Genomic DNA, 23662 nt, shown 5'->3' with positions numbered 1-23662 from the left:
AATTCTAAACAGAAGACTCATCTGAGTGAATATTTCTGAGAAGGAAAGTGAAAACCGCTTTGACTCCACAACAGAGGGCATGTTCAATGAAGGACCTGATCCCGTTTTATATCGGTGAGCATCCAAATACATTCAAAATATTTATATTATTCAGTGCACCTATCAAGTATGACTGATTTTGAATGAGAAATCTGGCACGTGGAATTTTGGTAAGTGTTTATGCTTAATTTCGTATTGCTAAAAACTTTGCTTTTAGTTTGTACTGATTGTATCTATAGACTGTAGAGGATCTCATCCATGTTAAACAAGATATTTAAGTTTATTAACCTTGTTTAAGCCCCTGCTGGTCGCTCTTGCCGGCACATGCTTGCAAATACAAGAATGTTCATGTCAGAGTTCCACAACTTACAAAAATCAACAGAGACATTGACACAAACACAAGTTTGATGTACAGCAAAAATACTTTAGACAACTTTATTGTTTATCAAAATGTAACTGCAACAGTCATTGCTTAAAAGCCATTTCTTTTATCTCATTCACATAGGACACATCCTTTTCTCATTACTCTGATATGCTGATTACATAATAACAAATACCAAGAGGGTTGGGCGGTGGGGGTCGGGTGTGGTGACAGTGAAGTCATGAGACTGCTTCAAAGTGAATGTCAAAAAACAGCAGTTTCATCTACCAGTAACACTGAATTAGAAAAAAATAATAAATCCAAATATATATCCTGCTGGTTGCACCTGTCAGCACTATACAAGCTACTCAGCTGCTTCCTCTATTATCTGCTTCACCTCAAGCGCATCCCCTTCGTTTCTCTCAATTCATTTTTTGCAATAAACAGTTCTAACAAACCCTGCTTTGCAATCAGCCCAATCAGCTCACTGGTTTAATCAGTATGGCGTGGGATAAATTGAAAAGAATTGCTGAAAAAACCCACAAATTAGAGGCATTTTTTTTATTTTTTAGAAAATACACCCTGAAGCCTTGGGCAGTGGTGTTTAGTTTAGCCTTGTGAAATGAACGATAACATCCAGCAAAAAATAAGGCACACTCTCTGACTCGCCTCTCCAATCTCTGATCACAATTTTTTAACAGCAGTGTTGCTAAATCCAGGCAAAAAAAAAAAAAACAAACAAACAAAAAACTAGCAGCAACTAAACCGTTATTTGAAAAGTCTGACTAAAATGCGTTTGTCTCTACAGTTGTCCATATATAAGCCTACAGCTTCCACCATGAATGTAAATAAAAGGTATGTGTAAGTTTGTAAAATTAAAAATGAAAAAAGTGACAACTACAGGGCTTACAGAAAAAATAGGGAAGTGAAGCTAGTGAACAGAAAAGGGGGGCGCTCAGTGTTTCAGTACGTATAACTGGGGTACAGAGGGCCATGGAGGGGGCGTGGGGAAACAGGAGGAAGGGGCGGGGCTACACAGAGATACGGTAGGGGCTCCCGGGGATGTGCTCGTCCCCCCACTTCACCACCAGGATGTACTCCCCCTTCTCCTTCAGCTGGTACGACACGTTGTACTGGCGGTTGCCCAAGTGCTTCACCAAAATCTCCTCGCACGGCACCCTGGGACCGTCCACGCCCACCAGCAGCATGTTCCTCCCTAAGAAGGGAAACAAACAAAACCCCACCCGTTTACATCCGCTTAGCCAATCTGCCAATGTCTGGAGATTCTCCTCTTTTCTTTTTTTGCATTTCAACTGAAATCACTCTGTGAAAAACGTTGAAGGTTTTTTTTTTTAAGGGTCGGGGTCAAAAGACAGGAATATATGCAGACTGGGCTGGAAACAGTATCGTATCTGTAGGGGGAACGCATTTCAGCAAGGCACTGTGGGAACTGGAGTCCCCCACAAATCTGTGTTGGGACTGCTGCTTTTTCCTTTTTTGCAAACGTGACCTTTTTGAGGACCTTCGTACCAATTAAAAAAAAATAAATAAGGAATACATAACAAGGAAAACAGGCCATTCAGCCCGTCTAGGCCCCTCACACAAATGAGAGAGTATTATATAAGCACTATATAAAGCCTGGACTTTTTTTCTTTTTAAGATTAAAATTCTTCTTTGGCCGTATCATTTTTTATTTGTCTGATCAATAACTGATGAAGGCTAGTGCTGAAACACGTTGGTTTTGAAGAGTAAAAGAAAAGTCCTCATCCTTTCTACTTCATGGAAGGATGCTGGAGTACTTATGAAAAACCTTAGCTTCCTTTTACTTAAGCCTGAAGAGTGTGCAAGTCAAACAAAGCTGGGTCAAAACAAACTCTCCAGTGCCCCAAAATGTACTCAAATAGAATCAGCTAAAGCTTGCCTATATCTAAGGGTTTTCAGGTGAGTACTTGATAAACCACGACCCCTGGACCCCTCAGCCCCAAGGCAAACGTACCTGCTTTGCTGCAGTCCAAGCTGAAGCTGTTCTTCTGGCCCACGTACCCCTTGCTCAGGCCGGGCCCCTTGGCTACGACGCGGCTGGCGTCGGAGGAGGCCCATCCCGGCGCCCCCTGCTGGCTGGTGGACACCCTGCGGGACACCGGGTCCACCAGGACCGAGGAGGTCTCGTGCATGCTGTGGCTGCTCACCAAGCGCGACCCTGAGGATGGACAGACAGACAGACGGACGCGGGTTTCACAAACTGCTAGCGCCACGCTTCCAAAATCAATACCATAACAGCCATACCACTGTTCTAAATTAATGAATAGGTTTTCAGATTCTACACGTCCCAGAGGCAGAGGAACTGGGTACGTCATAAGCCCAAACACATTAAGGGCTATGCACTCAGGGACAGCTGTTGGCAGGATAGAATGTTCAGTAATAAAGCCAAAAGATTATGGTACCCAGAGAAGGGTCCAGTATTTACTGATTAATCAGGAAAATCAACATGGGGGGGGGGGGGGGGCTGTGTTTGATTGGTTGAAACTGAATCCTTCACTGGTACAGGGTTGCCCTAATGACGCTTTCTCTGAGGGGCTCACCGGTGATCTTGGCCTTGTAGGGGCTGCCCACGATGTGGTAGGGTCCCCCGTACTTTATGGAGATCAGGTAGTTCCCAGGAGCCATAGGGGTGTATGTGACCTTGTAGCCCTCGGGACACTCCTGGCAGTCCATCTTCACTTTGGAGGGCCCGTCGATAGTAACGGCCAGGGCCCCGGGGCCCGCCGAGCTGGTGTTCACAATGAACTCACAGGGAGAACCTGGAGAGGGAAACACACACACACACACTTAGTGTCTACATGATACACACACACACACACACGCACACACGCACACTTAGTGTCTACATAATACACACACACACACACACACACACACGCTAAGGCCTAAACACACACATATAGATCTGGGTCAAATACACATTTGTTTTGGATTCAAATACTTTTGTACGCTTTACTGGTCTTGTCTGGTGTATTGGAACCAATGAAATACTCTCAAAAAGTGCAAACCCTGCCTTCTGCTCATAATGGCAGGCTCAATCACACCAGGCAAGATCAACAGAGCACAGAAAAGTATTTGAATCTAAAACAAATACGTTTTTGACCGGGTCTGACACACACACATTCAGTGCCTATAGAATATACTAAATCTGTGTCTGTGTCCATCTCAGTCTCCTGTCTCCTGTCTCAGCAGGTGCGTACCTGTGCTGCCTCCCTCCAGGCCGGTCCCATAGGCAGACACCATGCCGGGGTCTCCCGCCTGGCTCGTCTCCCCCACGCGGATCTTGAAGGGGCTGCCGGGGATGTGCGAGCCGTTGAACTTCACGTCGATCAGGTAGAGCCCGTTCTCCCGGGGAATGAAGCGCACGGCGTACTTATCTGCGGGAGAGGAAGCCGTCAGCGCACAGGCTGGGGAAGTCACGCGGTCACTTCCTCATCAACAGCCCTGGCAACGGCCATTTCCATGAGCAATCTCTGAACTGGATTTCAAGCATTTAAAGGAAAGTTAAAATTTGCTTTTCCAAATTTTACTTTTTTTCCCCCCAGAGGGTGTGACTGGTGTTACTGGTGTTTCATGTGTCTGAACCAAATCTTTCATTTGTATCTACGAATGTTCATCCAAACTGATGATGAAATTGGGATACAGGTCCTTCTCTTATCACTGATGCAGGTGTCTTTTGAAGAGTACTGTGCAATGTAAACTATTTGTTGTACACATTTGACACAACTGAGATTGAGAATATTGTTTTAATTTGTTCATAATGTCATCCTCCAGTAAATAATCAGAATCCATTCCCTACAATTGGGGAAAGGGAAGGAGTTATACCCAGGTGACATCACTGTATGGGGGTGGGGCTCTATGCATTTTCACTGTTGTGGGCTAAAGTAGTATATGTGACATATTAGAAATGAGATAGCTACACCTCTTAAGGTCAGGACCAAAATTCACTGTAAAGAAACGATATAGGGCTGTAGTTCACCTTTAAGTCCTACCCTGGTTACCATCATTATAAATGTGAAGATTTTGGGCTGAAGTTACTCAACTGCTCCCTGGTTACTGTATTATAAAATAACAATATTGTGCTGCAGTACCATTCAACTCCTCCTTGTTTACACTCATTATAAAGAAATGATATTGGGCTGTAGTTCCCCGTAAACTCCTCCCTGGTTACACGGTTTATAAAGAAATGATATTGGGCTGTAGTTCCCCGTAAACTCCTCCCTGGTTACACAGATTATAAAGAAATTATACTGGGCTGTAGTTCCCCGTAAACTCCTCCCTGGTTACACAGATTATAAAGAAATGATATTGGGCTGTAGTTCCCCGTAAACTCCTCCCTGGTTACACAGATTATAAAGAAATTATACTGGGCTGTAGTTCCCCGTAAACTCCTCCCTGGTTACACAGATTATAAAGAAATGATATTGGGCTGTAGTTCCCCGTAAACTCCTCCCTGGTTACCTTCGTCGATCTCGGTGACGCAGCACTCCTCCAGAGCTCCGGACGGGCTGTGCACCTTGGCGTCGATGACGCCTTTGGCGCCGTTCAGGCTCACAGCGAAAGAGGCCGGCTGGTTCACCTTCAGCCCAGACTCCTGCAGGGAATCAGAGCTTAACACTCAAACCTGAATGGTCAGCCTAAATGGGGGGGAGGACATTTCTCACGGGCCCAGTTTCTCATTTCTCAACTGTGCTTCTCACTTCTGCAACGATCCTAATACGTACTCTGGCATTGAACTGGCAGCAAATGATTTTGGCTATACTAGCATTTATGCATGACCCACAATGTTATTTACTTATTAGGCTAAACAAGTATAAAATACTTATTTTTTTGAATTTTTATGAAATTATCTACTGTATGAAAGCGACTGCATGATAAAGGGTGATCATTAGAACCAATAAGCTATCGATAAAACTTTGTAATGCGTAGATTTGAGCTCAGAAAGCCCCTCCCAAAAAACAGAAAAAAAAGTCCTTCATCCACACAAATCTTTCAATCTGTTTTGGGGGCACACACAAATCTTTGTATCGGCATTTGATCTCACTGTGAAGACACTGTGTACATGATGGGTGTGATACTTCTGTAATGCAGTCTAGTATTATTACAATGACCAGCAGAAGCAGAATTTAACAATTTAGTCCTTCCAATGCGGCTCCTTTATCAAACTAACTACATATAGATATAAAATTAGGGACCAGCATATCTTTCACAGGATAAAGAAGCTAGTCAACATGTTCTTTTTTTGCAGGGAGAGGTCTTCAGCTTCTCTTGGACTTCTCAGACATGTGCATTGGTTTCAAGCCATAAAACCACAGTATAGAAATGATATTTTTGTGATTCCCAATCAGAATTTGACAAAGCCGTAGTAGTGCTATTTTTAAAATCATTAGGAAAGTAAAACAAGTCATTAGCACTGATGTTGATTAGTCAAATCTACTTGTGGAAATATCTAAGCTAAAATAATGTGGTGCCATGTAATACTTTAATTTAGCACTTCTCAGTGTGCAATGAGCTACACTCTGGCTTCACAAGTAGAACGGTCAACATGTCCTGAGTTACCCAGGGCATCCTGTAAAACCCTTTATTCCATGTTTTCCCAAGTCCTGTAAATTCAAATGAGTACAAAGCATTAGACTACAAAACCAGGCTGCCAAAAAATGCTCTGAGAGCTGCAATATTGTTACCTTGTTCAAAAAGCAATTAATTTGGAAAAAAAAACAACAACCCCCCAGGGGGCATTGTGTCTGATATTGAAGGAACGGAACGTTGGCAACCCTACTTAAAGTAAAATTTCCTTTTAAGCGGGTGCAATTTTGCCAGCTTCTTTTTGCAGCTGCAGACCCAGGTGATGACATCATTAAGGAAGAGTGAGGGACAGGTAGCTTTTACCTGGAGGCAGCTAACCGGGTTAAAGAGGGAGGCTTCAGAGGAGAGCGAAGCAGGAGAATAACACCACATAACCAAAATAGGATTTCACTTTCTGTGTGTGTGTGTGTGTGGTGTGTGTGTGAGAGAGAGAGTGTGTTTGACAGTTTGTGAGTGTTCATTAGTGAGTTCAGTAAATCAGGAGTGTGTGCGTGTGCAAATGTATGTGTTCAGGAGTGACCCTGTCAGGAGTGTGTGTGTGTGTGTGTGTGTGTGTGAGAGAGAGGTAAAGTGTGTTTGACAGTTTGTGAGTGTTCATTAGTGAGTTCAGTAAATCAGGAGTGTGTGTGTGTGTGTGTGTGTGTGAGACTAACACTACTGAAAAGCAGGGGTGTCCAGCCCAGAGCAGTAGCCTCTTTCAGCGTCTTTAACCCTTTAGCTGCTGGTTTCCAGCGCTTTGGCTGTGAGCGAGTGGGCTGTTGAGAGCCTTTAGGTAGAGACACGAGAAACACACACAGTCCTTCAGTCCCAGAGCGTCCACACCACCCAGCAAATACACAGCAGCAGGGCCTACGGTCACCCCAATCCCCCCAAAATCTACACTAAAATCTCTTTCCCTAACCCCCCTCCCCCCAATTCTGTAAGAGAACCAAATTTACACTAAACCCTCTTTCCACACAAACCCCCACCCTTGGACATACACCTGGACATGATGCCAACAGTCATATGGCCAGTAGGGCTGATTTTATGATCAGATTAGCATCTCATTCCATATTGTTTTCACTTCTTATCTTCCATTTCATATATACATTTATACTAAAATGCCATTTTTCATGTCTCATTAGGCTTATGCCATGTCTTTTTACTTTTTGCCTATTGTGAAGCACTTTGAGCCACCTGTGTAATGTAATGTCCCATAACTCTGGGCCCTGCTGTAGCAGAGGGCCTATTCCCTGTCCCATAATGCTCTGGGCCCTGCTGTAGCAGACGGCCCCCTCCCTGTCCCATAATGCTCTGGGCCCTGCTGTAGCCGAGGGCCCCCTCCCTGTCCCATAATGCTCTGGGCCCTGCTGTAGCCAAGGGCCCCCTCCCTGTCCCACAATGCCCTGGGGCCCTGCTGTAGCCGAGGGCCCCCCTCCCTGTCCCATAATGCTCTGCTGCATCTCTCCCTAGAGGCCTGCTGCATTTGCTGGGGTGTGGGGGTGCTGGGGTTCCCCCCCCGCCCCCAGGGGCAGGGGCAGGGGGTCCAGACAGGTGTCTGTCTTTCCCGATGTCTCACCTGAAGGCTGGCAACAGTGAGGCGTCGGGCGTCGTCCGAGGGGGAGGCCACAGGAACGATGAAGGGGCTGTCGGGGATGTGCTCGTCGTTGAACCGGATCGACACCTCGTAGTCGCCTGCGAGGAAGGAGAATGAACCCGGGTTTACACCGCGTTTACACCGCGTTCTTCCAGCGTGTCATTTCCCTGAAGTCGCGCTGGACAGTGTCACCCATGCTAAAAATTCCCCCATGAATACTCAGGGGCGATTACAAAATCTGAGACTCCTTTTGTTAGTTCGGGACATAAAGCAGTTTCACTTCCTGATGCTTTTATCTAGCTACATCGCCACATTTATCAGCACTGCCTAGTGGACATGCGAGGTACTGCATCCAACACCTATGTACACCTGAGTTGCAAAATCCCTGCAGTTTAAAAAAAAAAAAAAAGCTTGTTGGACAAAGGTGCTTCCTGTGATGAGTGTTCATATCTCTGTGCGGACAGTGTTCAGGCGGATGGGGTGTGTGTACCTGGCTCTGTACAAACAGGCGGATGGGGTGTGTGTACCTGGCTCTGTACAAACAGGTGGATGGGGTGTGTGTACCTGGCTCTTGGACGGTGTAGGACACACCGCTGGACCCGTCCTTTCGGTCCTCGAAAGTGATCTCAGCCTTGCTGGGTCCCTCCACTGCGATGGACAGGCCGCCTGCCCCCGCTTCTCTGGTCCAGATACTGAACTCAGCTGTGCAGCAGAGAGAACTGCTGTTACCACCTACCCTCTCACCACCACACACACGACCCAATAAAAGACACACACAACACACACAACACACACACACACACAACAACACACAAACACACACACACACACCACACAACACACACACATAACACACAACACACACAACACACACACAACACACACGAACACACACACACACACACACACACAACACACACAACACACACACACACATACACACACACACAGCAATACTATGCATCACAGAACAGGCACCACACACACAGCACACACACACACACCATAACACACACACACACACAGACAACCATTAAACACACACTGATCACACTGACACACACACACACACACAACACACACAGACACCACACACCACACACACACTATAAGCATGCACAGAAACAGGGCACGCCACACACACACACACAACACATACTCACAACACAGACACAGCACCACTACACACAGCACACTACACACACACCTTAGACACACACACACACACACAGCACACAAACACACACTGATACACACTGAACAGCACCACACACACACACAGCAGATACTACTACAACACACAACACCATTAAGCACCACACACACGACCAATAACACACACACATAGCACACACACACACACAACAACACACACCACACATACACACACACACACACAACCAATAACACACAACAACACACACATTACACACACACACACACAATACACACACACCACACACACACACACACAGGCAGATACTATAGCATACAACAGAAACAGGCACCACACACACACGCACACATACACACACACCATTAAGACACACATACACACACAGACAGACACACAAACACACACTGATACACACTGACACACACACACACACAAATACACACACAGACACACACACACCATTAAGACACACACACAGACCAATAAGATGCACACACACATGCACGCACACACCATTAAGACACACACAAGGACACACACACACCATTAAGACGCACACACACACACACACACACACACACACACACACACACACACACTAACCTGGCACCCCAGCTTCGGCCCTCTCCAGGCCGGGGCCTCCGGCGCGGACCTTGTGGGCCCCTCCCTCCCCCAGGGGCCCCACAGTGAACTGGAAGGGGCTTCCGGGGACATGCTGGCCCTGGCACTTCACGCTGACCGTGTGGATGCCCATCTCCGTGGGAACAAAGCGGATGCAGTACGTGTTGTTCTCCCCTTCCATGATCTCGGCCTTGTGGACTTTTCCAGAAGGGCTGGTGACCTGAGCGGTCATGTCAGCGATGCTGATTTCTATGCACGTGCACAGGTGGGGGGGGGGGGGTGGGGCGGGGGGGGTCAGAGCGTTAATGCATTTGATGCATGTATTTGCAAACTGATACAAATCTGATTTGTCACAAGGAAGTCAACACTGCAGTGAACAGGATTACTACTTTCAGGATTTTAATTACAGTGGCATAGAACTGGGCATTTTCCACCATTCATCAATATGGAAGTAAGCGATCATCTATCGCAATTCTGCTACCCACCAAAATTCAAACACAGATACTGTTCCTCACTGTGTTAATCCCTATAGACTCCGCCTCTCACTGTTCCTCACTGTGCTTATCCCTTTAGACTCCGCCTCTCACTGTCCCTCACTGCGCTTTTCCCTTTAGACTCCGCCTTTCACTGTTCCTCACTGTGCTTATCCCTTTAGACTCCGCCTCTCACTGTCCCTCACTGCGCTTTTCCCTTTAGACTCCGCCTTTCACTGTTCCTCACTGTGCTTATCCCTTTAGACTCCGCCTCTCACTGTTCCTCACTGCGCTTATCCCTTTAGACTCCGCCTTCACTGTTCCTCACTGTGCTTATCCCTTTAGACTCCGCCTCTCACTGTGCTTATCCCTTTAGACTCTGCCTCTCACTGCGCTTATCCCTTTAGACTCCGCCTCTCACTGCGCTTATCCCTTTAGACTCCGCCCCCTGGCTTCAGTACCTGGGATCTTCAGGCTCAGATCGCACTGGCTGCCCACGTTGGCCACGGACGCGGCTCGCCGGCGACGGGTGATGCTCTCCTTCATCCTGCCCTCCCCCGTCACCTTCACCGTGAAGGCACTTCCTGTAACGGAGGAAGAGACGAAATGAAGTTCCTCGCGGAAAATAAAGTCATTTGAACTTGAACTGAATTGAATTGATGGAGGGCGAGTAAGCCCAGAAACATGCTCTCGTGCTCTGCCTTTTCACGGACAGCAAGTTAATAACAATATTAAACTATTCTATCCCATCAGCATGATAGACAATGAGAGGAAGGGCAAGTTTATATAGTAATAAATTATTATACCCTCCTTTCATATACTGCAATATGAGGGCAAGTGAGTTAGTTTAAATAGGAACTCCAACAAAATAATTATCTAACATGTTGGGCATAACCTTCATAATTTCATATTTAATGGATCACATATTACCTTGGAATTATTAAAACATTAAAAATACAAAGATATTAAATATTTTTTCATAGCGGGCAGGGCTACCTGGCACGTGCTGGTCAGCAAATTTGATGTTGATGATGTAATTTCCTGGTTCCGTGGGGTAGTAGGTCACCTTGCAGGTCCCGTCCTCCTGGTCCTCTGTGTTGATGTCCACCTTACTGGGGCCTTCGATCGACAGACTGAGTCCCCCGTAACCTTCGCCAAGGGTAACAAACCGGGGATCAGACCAACGGGTTCAAGCACTGCTCGGCGATTGGCCCGTGCGGCGTTCTAACTCCTCCTCCCCTCCTCCGCTCTCACCTGCTTCCCTGGTGTCGATGACGAACACGGCGGGTTCGAAGGTGTGCGCCTCGCTCAGGCCCGGCCCGGACACCCGCACGCGGCTGGCGTCGCCGATCTCCGACTGGCTGATCATCACGGCGATGGGGCTGCTGGGAATGTGCCGCCCGTTCTTGCGGATGTTCACCAGGTGCTCCCCAATCTCCTTGGGTACAAAGGAGACGCCTGGAAGCAGAGAAGCTTCAGAACTGAGCACTTCTGAACTTCTGATCTGGACCGTGGGTACAGCCAGTACACACAGTATTTGAAATATGCATTTGCGTTTATTAGGAGTTTTGTATGTCTTAGGGGTTGCTTGCTTCTTTGTGTGTATGGCTTTAACAAAAAACATACACCTCAACCATTTTGCCTGCAGTTTATAGGTACATTCAATTTGGGAAGCAAAATGCCTTCCGTTGTATTTTTGCCCATCCTTGATTTGAACATGTTTCCGGAGTCACAGGGGAGATCTTTGCAGGTCTTTGCAAGCACCAAATTTCTTCCTAGATACAGTGTGTCTAACAAACTGTAAGTACGGTTACACAAACGCATCAGGCATGGATTATGTCAGTTATGAACATGAAAGTGATGTGGAAATAAACCAACTGAAAGAATGTAAATCCAGTATTGATTGAAATCCTTACTTCCATTGCTGTCACCTTGTTTCTAATAGACTAATGATCTCATGGTGTAGCCACAAATCACCAGTAATGAGGATCTCATTTGAAAAAAAAGTTTGGAAAAAATGAGAAAAAATTTGAAAATTTTGATTGTGTCACACCCTTTATAATTTTCCTCATATTTTACATTTTAGAAATAATGCCAATACATGCCACTTTTCTCTACATTGATAGCGTGTATACATTTTTTAAATAATGAAAAATGTGACTTCTTAAGGTTTAATGCTTAACCTTGTGCATCAGTAATAATAAAGAGCTTGATGGTGTCCTGGCTAATACCTTGTTGGGCTTTACTCCTTCTCTAAAGCTGATATCTCTGAGCTCATACTGCAATACCAGCAGGTCAGTTATGTGCTTGTCCCAGGGCCTGTCACTCACCCACAGGGGGCTTGTCCCTGGACCTGTCACTCACCCACAGGGGGCTTATCCCTGGACCTGTCACTCATCCACAGGGGGTGTGTCCCTGGGCCTGTCACTCACCCACAGGGGGTGTGTCCCTGGGCCTGTCACTCACCCACAGGGGGTGTGTCCCTGGGCCTGTCACTCACCCACAGGGGGTGTTTCCATGGGCTGTCACTCACCCACGTGGCCATTGCGCAGCATCTTGAGCAGGCAGGGCTCCTCCCTCCCGGAGGGCGTGGTCAGAGAGGCGGTCAGCTGGCTGAGGTCCAGCTCGCCGATGTCCAGCGGGATGTCCGCTGCAGACCCCACCTTCAGGTGGGACATCCTCATCGAGTCGTCGCCTAGGAAACGGAAGCGCAGGGAGTTGGAGTTACAGGTGTAGGTGCAGATCTCTGTGCTTGTGTCTGTGCCCCAGGTGCAGATCTCTGTGCTTGTGTCTGTGCCCCAGGTGCAGATCTCTGTGCTGGTGTCTGTGCCCCAGGTGCATATCTCTGTGCTGGTGTCTGTGCCTCAGGTGCAGGTGCATATCTCTGTGCTTGTGTCTGTGCCCCAGGTGCATATCTTTGTGCTTGTGTCTGTGTCCCAGGTGCAGGTACAGATCTCTGTGCTCGTGTCTGTGCCCCAGGTGTGTACTCACCGGTGATCTTGGCCATGAATGGGCTCCCAGGGATGTGCTTGTCGTTGTACTTGACCAGGATGTTGTAGTCGCCTGGCAGGACCGGGAGGTAGGACACTGTGCAGGTCCCGTCCTGGTTATCAGTGCAGCTAATATCCGCCTTGGACGGGCCCTCAATCGCCAGAGACAGGCCACCTACAGGGGCGCATTTTCAACAAACACTCAATTCCAGCATGCAGATAAAAAACCCAAATGAAGGATGCATTCCAGAAATGTGACATTGTCCAGAGTCAAAACATTAGCAATAAGCCACCGGTTATAGAAATAAACAGTGTGTCTGATGCAGGGCAAAAAGATGGCTTCACGCATAGAAGGAAAGACCAATCAGACGCTGCAAACGGCAGATCTTTGGATGCCCAGGGTGCATTGCAGCTTTGTTGTTCTACCTTCGCCGGCGTCTTTGGTGTTGACCGTGAAGACCGCGGGTTTGTTGACCATGCCGTGGATCAGCCCAGGGCCGTAGGCAGTCACATGACCACTGTTCACATAGTCCACGTAAAACTGCAGAGGACTTCCTGTACAGGAAACGAATAAAAGACACTCAGCACACAAACTATTTACAATCCAGAGTGACATACTAAGTAGTAAGGCAAACAGAGGCTTATTCTATGCCTTGCAGTGTTTTTTGTACCTGGAATGTACCTTTTGTACCTATTCCTTGCAGTGTTTGTAGAACGCCTGGGTCAAATACATATTTGTTTCAGATTCAAATACTTTTCTATGCTTTACTGATCTTGTTTGGTGTATTGGAACCAATTAAATACTCTCAAAAAGCGCAAACCCTGCCTTCTGGTCATATTGGCAGGCTCAATCACACCAGGAAAGATCAGTAGAGCACAGAAAAATATTTAAATCCAAAACAAATACGTATTTGACCCAGGTCTGGTTTGTGGATGCTTTGCAGTGTTTGTAGCTGGAATGTGGATGCTTTGCAGTGTTTGTAGCTGGAATGTGGATGCTTTGCAGTGTTTGTAGCTGGAATGTGGATGCTTTGCAGTGTTTTTTGTACCTGGGATGTGGATGCCTTGCAGTGTTTTTTGTACCTGGGATGTGGATGCTTTGCGGCGTTTGTAGCTGGAATGTGAATGCTGTGCAGTGTTTGTAGCTGGAATGTGGATGCTCTGCAGTGTTTGTAGCTGGAATGTGGATGCTGTGCAGTGTTTGTAGCTGGAATGTGGATGCTTTGCAGTGTTTGTAGCTGGAATGTGGATGTCTTGCAGTGTTTTTTGTACCTGGGATGTGGTATGCCTGCAGTGTTGTAGCTGGAAGGTGGATGCCTTGCAGTGTTTTTTGTACCTGGGATGTGGATGCCATCGTATTTGATGTCCATCTCGTGCAGGCCGGCCTCGGTGGGAGCATACTTGACCGTGACGGTGCCGTCTTTGTTGTCCGTGATGTCCGGCTTGGCTACCTTCCCAGAGGGCATCCGAACGTCGCCTGGGGAGAAGGGTTGCACTGTGACAGACCGCCGGCGGCTTGCTCCACACACGCACGTCTACGCCAGCACAGCCTCAGTTCAGGCGCGCTTACCTGTGATCTCTCCCTTCTGGATGGTGAAAGGAATGACCAGGTCAAAGGGTCGTAGGCCAGCTACATCCAGTCCGTTCATGCCCATTGGCTGGTCAGTTGCCTGCAAAACAGGGTCAAAGGTCAACAGTCTTAACCAGTTGCATAGCAGTCTGGCAAGAACCACACTTTCCCAATGTGCATTGTGTATTTAACGGAGAAATGTGGCTTTGTGGGCAATAGTCTGAAAGATTAGCACATGTTGAGGCCGTATTAGTTAGTCACCAGTACATACTGCTCAATCTCTTTCCTAACACTGAACAGTGGGTCTCAAACTTTTCTTCTCTAAATTTACTTAAAAATTAAACTGGCATTTGCTTTCTTTGAAGTATTCTTTTTACCCAAATTTTACAGTTTCAGAACCTCTATACTTCTGCAATCTTTCCAAAAAAAAAAAAAACAACGTTGAAAACGCAAAATAAAAAGAAAGCTTGACATTTTGACATCACCCACACAATGACAAAAGCTGGCAGAAGGATGGCTGGAAAAGAGGAGTATGAAGTGGTTAAATCACAATAGAACAGGATGACCATGAATTCGCCAATAGTGACACTGCAAGAGGAAGTGACATCACAGCACACAAGAGGCAGGAAAGGATGATCATGGATTCGCCAATAGTGACACTGCAAGAGGAAGTGACATCACAGCACACAAGAGGTGAAGATGACCATGGAATCACCAACAGAGACACTGCGAGAGGAAATGACATCACAGCACACAAGAGGTGGGAGAAGATGACCATGGAATCACCAACAGAGACACTGCGAGAGGAAATGACATCACAGCACACAAGAGGTGGGAGAAGATGACCATGGAATCACCAACAGAGACACTGCGAGAGAAAATGACACCACAGAAGACGAAGGACTCAAGGTTTCGCCCACAGAAAGCGGTGCAGATTCAGGATGAAATGACCAAAGACCCGTTGACGCTTGAGATGACGTGACTGAAAAAAGAACAATTACCCACGGGCAGAGCTGAAAGAAATTTCATTTCAAATTTAAGCCTTTTTGGTCAAATAAACACAACTTAAAATTGGTGTTTGTACTGAACACGGATGCGGCTTTTCAAGACTAAACAGAAATGTCGATCTTAAGATCGTAAATGTCTCAAACAGAGGCAGACATCTCGAGTGCTTCAGCCGTTTTGCGTTCTCAACCAGCTGATAGCAGGAGAAAAGGCTCCGCATGAAGTCCAACTCTAATCACCTCAGAGACATTTAGGGTTTGAAAATCAGTGTTTCCTGATCAGCACAAAGTTTTTTTTTCGGTTTCATATGAATTTGTAGAATTTTTGGTAAAATAATCGATGCCTCGTATTTTGTTCCTGTTTTTGATCAAACCAGGTGGTTTTTGGGAAATTTCTCTTAAACCTGCAGGGAGGAATGAATGAGTGGTCAGTCCCAGGGTGCTAGAGGTGGCAGGGCAGCAGGGTGGATTCTCGCTAGGAGTCAAAGTGCAGATGCAAGAGGGTGGGGAGGGGGGGAGGGGGGTTGGGGTGACTGTGGGAGAATAAGGTGGCAGTACCCAGGGCTGGCCCATGTTGGGCGCGTAGGCATATTGTGGAACCTGGCTCTGTTGCATCAGCTGTTCTGTGGGACCTCCGTCGAGGGCCTGGAGGAAGAGAGGGGAGGAGAAGGAGACAAGAAACCAGAAGAAAAAGAAGTGAATTATGGAGATAAAGAATAAAGAAGGAGAAGGGAGGATATGGAGAGAGGGAGAAACAAGAGGGTGGAAAGAACGAAGAGAAATAAGTAAGAGGGGGGAATGCAGAGAGGGAGAAACCAGTTTTTTTTCCCTTCATTCACTGATATTACTGACTGAATGTGATCGAGTCCACGAGGCTGTAGAAACAGAGTAAATAAGACATAGTCCATGGACAGCAATACAACACTGACCAGAATTAGCGCTGTCAAACAAACATTAAGCATTAGTCAATCAAAACAGCATCAGAATAATGTTTAATTTTAAGTACAGTACAAAAAAGTTGTCAACACTTCAAAGTACTTCAAAAGAAAACAATGTCAATACATACTTAGCATCTGAGAAAATACTGAAAAAATCTTCATGAAGTCTGATTAATGTGAAATTTGGAACACTTTGTTTTTGCCTCACCAAATAGCAAAGAAGTTGTTTCTATGTTCTAAGACATGAAAATAACAGCCAAACAGGTTTCAGCATATGAAAAATATGAAAAGCCACAGCATTGATTCTTGGTATGATTAATTCCAGGCTTGGTCTTTGAACAAGGCAAAACCTGAATGAACAGTATGAACAACATGGCCGCCAGTAGGGTTTTAATATTTCACATTCATTGGTGTTCTGGGGTGTTCAGGTTTGTGGCTAGCTGGGCTAAAAGTATAACTCCATGAAAATGCATGGCGTTGCCACATGGACATGGCTGACCTGCAGCAAGTCGAAACTTGAATAGTGGCTGATGACTTGAAAAACATGGGTGGCTTAAATTTTTATTTATTATTAAGCATTTTTGTCTATTTCCATTAGAAAGAAATAACACCTTGCATGAACCATAAGTCCCTTCACGACATCTTTGGAACATTAACACTTTTGTTCAAGAAGCGTGGACATGGCTGATTCTAGCTGCATTGTCGCACTAGCTGCTTGGACCCCGGAATCGCTGCTTTGCAGCTGTATTCATTATTATTGTTATTATTACTGCGGTACTTACCGTGACCTGGAAGGGGCTGTTGGGAATGTGCTCTCCTCCGAAGCGCACGCAGATGACGTACTTCCCGGGCTGCGGGGCCGTGTAGAAGATGTCGAAGGTGCCGTCCTCGTTCTCCACCACGTCCACGTCCACCTCCGCCCCTTCGGGCGTGCAAACGCTGCACGTCACCTTGCCCTTCCCCGCCGCCTTGGCGTCCACCGTGATCACCGTCTGCTCGCCGATCTGTATGGTCGGTCCCACCCCAGCCCCTGAGGCGTGCCAAATTTAGCACCAAAATTTAGACGGTTCCGCAAAAAAAAAAAAGAAAAAGCAAAAAAATAAAATAAGATGTATGTCCATATTGTTTTTACTTACATGAATAAATAACACATTCAGTCTCAACTGTCTACGTTATCCACCCAGTAACCAATAGACCAGGGTCAAAAAAGACATACATTTAACCCTTAGACACCAGTAGGGCTGGGAGATAAACCATATTGACGATCATCACGTTTTTTAAGTGTACTAACAATCAATCATCACCACCATGTAGCTTATCGCCTTCCTTTTGTCTTCTTTTTCTTTAATCGTACAAGATGATTTCACCTGGCTTTTCTTTAATTGAACCGGAAGTGATTGCGAACATCCAAACTTCAGAGGCTATGATGAAGTGCTTCCAGGAAAAAATATTGCCACATACCTATTGGGTGTTCATAAGACAGCCAATCAGCAGCAATGTGTTTTTGGAAAAACACATCACATTATCACATCGAATCCGTACGACCTTGCTGCAGATTGTATTATTCTTATTAATACCCAATAGATATCAGTGGTGGTGTGTTTTTTTCTGGAAGACTCATGTGACCTCTTAAGTTTGGATGTTTACTACAACATCCGGTTCAACTAAAGAAAAACAAGATGAAAAGAAAGGTATCACACCATATGGCGGTGCTGATCATTATGGTGTTAAAAAAAAAAGAATTGATAATTATCATTACGATATATTGCCCAGCCCAAGACACCAGTAAAAAATCCTGTAGATTGCTGACAATTACAGGAGTTTTTTCAAATGTTACCAGCATCTTGAAGGGTTAAAGTATTTCAGATGCACATTTGACCCAGTCCTGGTAACCAACGGTAACATTCGAACCACTGCGCATGAAACTGGAGGAACTAGCAGGAGAGGAGAGCATGTGGAGGTCTGTGGAGGTGGACTCATTCAGACATTTTTAACCATTAGAAGCAGACCTCCGCTTCCACAGTTACCTCAACTGAAGCAGGAGTATTCAATCTTATCCAGAAAGGGCTGCTCCTTGTTTTAGCCCAGCACTATGACACCTGATTCAGCTAATTAACGAACCATAGTCTAACTTGATCAGTAGAATCCGGTGGTATAGTGCTGGGTTAAAACAAAAAACCTGCAACCACCCTGACCCTTTTCCAGATAAGACCGGACACCCCTGATCTAAAGGTTGATATTGTCTGCATTTTGAAAATCACCGAGTGCTCAATAAAAATAACTGCATAACTTTGGGTCCACACTCAAAGGGCATGTGTATTTTTCAGTGAAGCACTTCCTTGGAAGGATGCAATTGACCAAAAACACACGTCTTCTCCATTTTACCATTGCTCCAGTTTAATGGACAATGTAAATTCAGTTAATAAGATTACTTCCCTTTCCAAAATAAACCCACAGTCCATTATTTGTAAAAAAGAAATTTCCCCCAAAACCATATAAAAAGGGTCATTTCAGCCATAACAACAAACAAGTGTATGGCTGTGGTTAGTCATTAGTAACCATGACAACAGCCCTGAGGACAGAAAAGTCATGCTGCAAAGACATTTACACAGGACGGATGGATGGGCGAGGAAAGAGAAAATCTAAACAAATATCATTCTCTTTGAATAATACCAACTTATAAGGGATAATATGATGGCCATCTTCTAGGAATGAAAGTAAATCTTAACCATCAGAGTTTCACTGGTTACCCATACATATACAATGACATTTAGGTTACAGAAAGCTTTTCAATGTAGTCAGGAACTGTAAAAAAAAACGTGTTATATAACAGCATGTCTGCATTGCATTTTAATGCAATATCTAGTAAATTGGTAATGTTTCAACCCAATTACACAAAATGGTATGAAAGAGGAAAATTCCTAACATTATATACTTTTCAACTTCTGAAAGAAAAAAAGTTATGAAGGAGGAGCGGAAATATTCCAAGCGCATAAGTCAGACAGGCTTTTGCTAAACGGTCCCATGCCAATATTCATGCAAAACGAAAGGTAAAGGGGAAGTTTTAGAAAGCGCTTACCCAACCCATGACCTCCAATTGAGACTGAGGAAAAGTGAGAAGCAGAGAGCGAAAAAGTGAGATCGTCAGCAACAACAAAAAGGCAAAATGTGCTCCAAAAAGAACAAAGGATGGTAAAAAAAAAACAAAATAAAATGTGATTGTGAGTGTGAGCAGCAGGGCAGAACAGGTGACAGGTGTGCGTGCCCGTGTGTGTGTGTGGGCTTGTGTGCGTGTGTGCGTGTGGGCTTGTGGGCTTGTGGGCTTGTGTGCATGTGTGGGCTAGTGTGTGTGCGTGTGTGTGTGTGCGTGCGTGGGCTTGTGAGTGTGTGTGTGTGTGTGTGTGGGCTTGTGTGCGCGTGTGTGTGTGTGTGTGTGTGTGTGTGTGTGTGTGTGTGGGCTTGTGTGCGCGTGTGTGTGTGTGTGTGTGTGTGTGTATATATTGTGAAGCTGGATGGGGCTCATCTGTACAGAGGCAATACAGCTTGGAATTGAACATTTGGGAATAGGGCACCCAACCAGTCTATCACCTATTACACTCAGCTTCCTGTTCTAATCAATCCAAGCCACTCAGCTTCCTGTTCTCATCAGTCCAAGGCACTCAGCTTCCTGTTCTAATTAGTCTATAACACTCAGCTTCCTGTTCTGATCAGCCCAAGGCACTCAGCTTCCTGTTCTAATTAGCCCAAGGCACTCCGCTTCCTGTTCTGATCAGTCCAAGGCACTCCGCTTCCTGTTGTAATCTGTCTAACAAACACCTGTGGGTGTTATTAGACTGATCATAGAGGCTTGAAATTGCTGTGCAATGTGCACAGGATCTAAGGGCCTCACTGACTGCATGAGCAGCTGCTCAGAATCTGATTATCAGCATTCATAGCATCTGCATGGTATAGCATCTGATCATGGACTTAATGTTATTCAGTATTTATAACCTCCACTGTGTTACTGCATGTACTGCATAACACTTATAAAGTGTTTATAAACTTCTCCGATAACACATGTAATGCTTATACTGCATCTATGAGCTTCACTGTGAGGATGAATGAATATTCAGTCTTTGTTAACTTTAGCAATCATAATGAATGTAATGCTTGTATAATGATAATTAAAACTAGGATATGGATAATTTAAACTAATGCTATGGACCTCTTTTTAAGAGGAGTCTTAAATAAAGTTGAAATGAAAAAAAATAAAAAATGAAAAATGATATCAAGCCCAGGTTGAACTCATAGCTCTTCAGAGAGCTGGGCAGTGTAAATGCTCTTCTTCAAAGCTTATGATACTCAACGTGTCAGTGCTGCTCAGTGCAAATTGAAGCGTGCAACAATGTGAGTTGGGTGTGGGGGGGAAGGGGGGGGTGACAAAAACATTCAGACTGTGGTTCCTATTCTTGTGTCACGTGTCCTAGTGCTCTTGGTGTGATTTCACTTCGGACTGTTCTATTCCATGTGCGAGTGTTTCCATGTGCATTCCATGTGTTAGTGTTAATCAGTTTAACATTCAGGGTCCAAGTTGAACTATGCGGTTGTTCCCTGCACTTGGACCGGTACTTCTCTCTAGGGTTTTCGTCATACTTGTTCCTGGTTATGGTTATACACTTTGTTGTACGTCGCTCTGGATAAGAGCGTCTGCCAAATGCCTGTAATGTAATGTAATGTAATGATAATGTGATCTGATTTCGGACAGTTCTACTCCACGTGCGATTATGTGACCTGATTTCAGACTGTTCTACTCCATGTGTGATTATGTGATCTGATTTCGGACAGTTCTACTCCACGTGCGATAATGTGATCTGATTTCAGACTGTTCTACTCCATGTGTGATTATGTGATCTGATTTCGGACAGTTCTACTCCACGTGCGATTATGTGACCTGATTTCAGACTGTTCTACTCCATGTGTGATTATGTGATCTGATTGCGGACAGTTCTACTCCACGTGCGATTATGTGACCTGATTTCAGACTGTTCTACTCCATGGTTAATTACTTGATTGATCAGATCAAGGTCTTTGAGTGATGGGTCTTTAGGTCACTCTTCAGGTTTCACATTTAAAGTACCAAAATGTGAACTAAACACAAATAAGACATACAAAACTGCAGAACCAACCACTGCAATACACAAAGAACATAAATGGCGAGCACACATGAATATAAACATTTCATACAAGACATTATCATCTTGGCCGACTGAACCTCTCCTGACTTGTGAAGCTACCAGTCAGTCGGCATGGTCACAGTTAGGATTTGATATCAAACCATGGGGCCAATCACCACTCTGGAACAGAGTCTTAACAGATACCAGGCCATGGGGCCCATCCACACACTGGAACAGAGCCTTAACAGATAACAGACCATGGGGCCCATCCACACACTGGAACAGAGCCTTAACAGATACCAGACCATGGGGCCCGTCTACACACTAGAACGCGGCCTTAACAGGATGATCCCCCAGCAGCCCCCATTCCCCAGTATTACACTGCTATAAGAGAAGCTATGGGGGGGGGGGGGGGGGGTGAGTCTGTACCTGTGACGGTGCACTTGCTGGCATCCCCAGTGGGCAGGGCTCGGATTCGGTAGGGCGAGTACGGGATCTCATCGCCTCCGTACTTGATCAGGATGGTGTAGCGCCCAGTCATGTCCGGCACGTAGGACACCAGGTACGTCCCGTCCTGGTTGTCCCTGATGTTGGCCTTCTTCGGTTTTCCCTCCGGATCCTGAAACAGCCAATCACGATGTTATCAACCGCAACTGCCTTTAACGTGATTTTAACACGATTTTCCCCGATTTACCTAGAAATACTGTTTTTCAGACCCCAAATGTCTCAGCAGACACAGAGCACTTGATGTATGTGAACTATTGACTTACCCAAGAGCTTTCGCACTCTTCACAGCTGGTAGCAGGAGAGAATTTTCAGAAATAAAGCCAAATACTAGTGGCCCCCGGGAACATTAAGGGTCTGAAAAGTTTTGTTCCGTCGCAGGACCCATTAGGACCCGTGAGGAACGCCCAACGCTGCCTCACCGTGATCTGCACCGCCAGCAGTCCTTCCCCGGCATCCTTGGCGTCGATGGTGAACTCGACGGGCAGGCTGGCTGGCACACCGGTGGTGTTGAGGCCCGGGCCGCTGGCACGCACCTTGCTGGCATCGTGAGTGGGCAACACCTTCAGCTTGTAGGGGCTGATGGGAGAGAAACCTCTTTAGCATCCACGCAAAGAGAAACCGCATTAACGTCCACACAGAGAGAAACCGCATTAACATCCACACAGAGAGAAACCGCATTAACATCCACACAGAGAGAAACCGCTTTAACATCCACACAGAGAGAAACCGCTTTAGCATCCACACACAGAGAGAAACCACTTTAACATACACACAGAGAGAAACCGCTTTAACATCCACACAGAGAGAAACCGCTTTAACATCCACACACAAGAGAGAAACCACATTAACATACACGTAGGGAAACCGCTTTAACAGTGTACAGGAGAGACTCGCCTGTGTGGGATCTCCTCATCAGCGTACAGCACGTTGATGGAGTAGGGGCCCTCGCGCGTGGGAACGTAGCTGACCGTGTGGGTTTGGTCGCCGTTATCCGCCACCTCCACTGGTTCGGTCACACCTGGGGTGGGGTGGGGGGGACAGTTTTTCTAAAGTTCCCAGACCTGGTCTGACCTTGGGAGCATGACACCGTGTGGTGGAGTATATTTTTGGGGAGGGGAGACTGACCTTTGGGGCCCTGCACGCGGACCTTCAGAGGGGCCACCCCAGCCTTGCTGGCGTCCACGGTGAAGACCTGGGGGACGTTGGCCCGGACGTTGGTGCCCAGGCCCTGGCCCTGGCACTTCACCTTGGAGGAATCCACCGTGTCGTGGACAGGCACGGAGAAAGGGCTTCCTGCAGGAGGGAGACACGGGGAGAGAAAGAGAGAGGGAGAGACAGAGAGAGAGGGATGTAGAGAGGGAGATGTAGAGAGAGGGAGAGGGATGTAGAGAGGGTGATGTAGAGAGGGAGAGAGGGATGTAGAGAGGGTGAGATAGAGAGAGGGAGATAGGGTGAAGGGGGTCAGATACAGAGATACAGACATTGCGGAAGATCGCAGGCTAGGCTAAACCTCCCTGATCTCAGGACATTACATTTTACATTACAGGCAAGTAAGTACGGGAAGTACCGTTCAAAGTGCAGGGAATGACCGCGTAGTTTAACTTGGACCCTGTAGGCTAATCTGA

General features: G+C 46.1%; 1 protein-coding gene across 5 annotated transcripts in view; it reads right to left on the bottom strand.

Annotated features, from left to right (window-relative positions):
• Positions 1-460: 460 nt before the first annotated feature.
• Positions 461-23662, bottom strand: part of LOC135237811 (filamin-A-like) — a 64207-nt gene continuing 41005 nt past the window's right edge. For 2 of the 5 annotated variants that reach the window (XM_064305294.1, XM_064305295.1), the window contains exons 26-48: positions 23163-23330; positions 22932-23055; positions 22457-22613; positions 21960-22149; positions 19457-19480; positions 17160-17407; positions 15998-16084; positions 14436-14535; positions 14202-14342; positions 13292-13420; positions 12867-13040; positions 12409-12570; positions 11130-11333; positions 10872-11024; positions 10337-10459; positions 9385-9651; positions 8169-8306; positions 7587-7702; positions 4904-5036; positions 3643-3819; positions 2983-3201; positions 2397-2600; positions 461-1616 (exon numbers count right to left, since the gene is read on the bottom strand). In XM_064305294.1, coding sequence (XP_064161364.1) covers positions 1432-1616; positions 2397-2600; positions 2983-3201; positions 3643-3819; positions 4904-5036; positions 7587-7702; positions 8169-8306; positions 9385-9651; positions 10337-10459; positions 10872-11024; positions 11130-11333; positions 12409-12570; positions 12867-13040; positions 13292-13420; positions 14202-14342; positions 14436-14535; positions 15998-16084; positions 17160-17407; positions 19457-19480; positions 21960-22149; positions 22457-22613; positions 22932-23055; positions 23163-23330 — 3623 coding nt within the window. In that variant the 3' untranslated portion in view covers positions 461-1431. The remainder of the gene's footprint in view (positions 1617-2396; positions 2601-2982; positions 3202-3642; positions 3820-4903; positions 5037-7586; positions 7703-8168; positions 8307-9384; positions 9652-10336; positions 10460-10871; positions 11025-11129; positions 11334-12408; positions 12571-12866; positions 13041-13291; positions 13421-14201; positions 14343-14435; positions 14536-15997; positions 16085-17159; positions 17408-19456; positions 19481-21959; positions 22150-22456; positions 22614-22931; positions 23056-23162; positions 23331-23662) is intronic. The other 3 variants (XM_064305297.1, XM_064305296.1, XM_064305298.1) reach the window with 3 other exon arrangements.

Source organism: Anguilla rostrata, chromosome 13, assembly GCF_018555375.3.
Source record: "Anguilla rostrata isolate EN2019 chromosome 13, ASM1855537v3, whole genome shotgun sequence".
Classification (NCBI taxonomy): domain Eukaryota; kingdom Metazoa; phylum Chordata; class Actinopteri; order Anguilliformes; family Anguillidae; genus Anguilla; species Anguilla rostrata.
The sequence above is the reverse complement of the archived record's forward strand: the minus strand, read 5'-3'. Positions and strand labels throughout refer to the sequence as shown.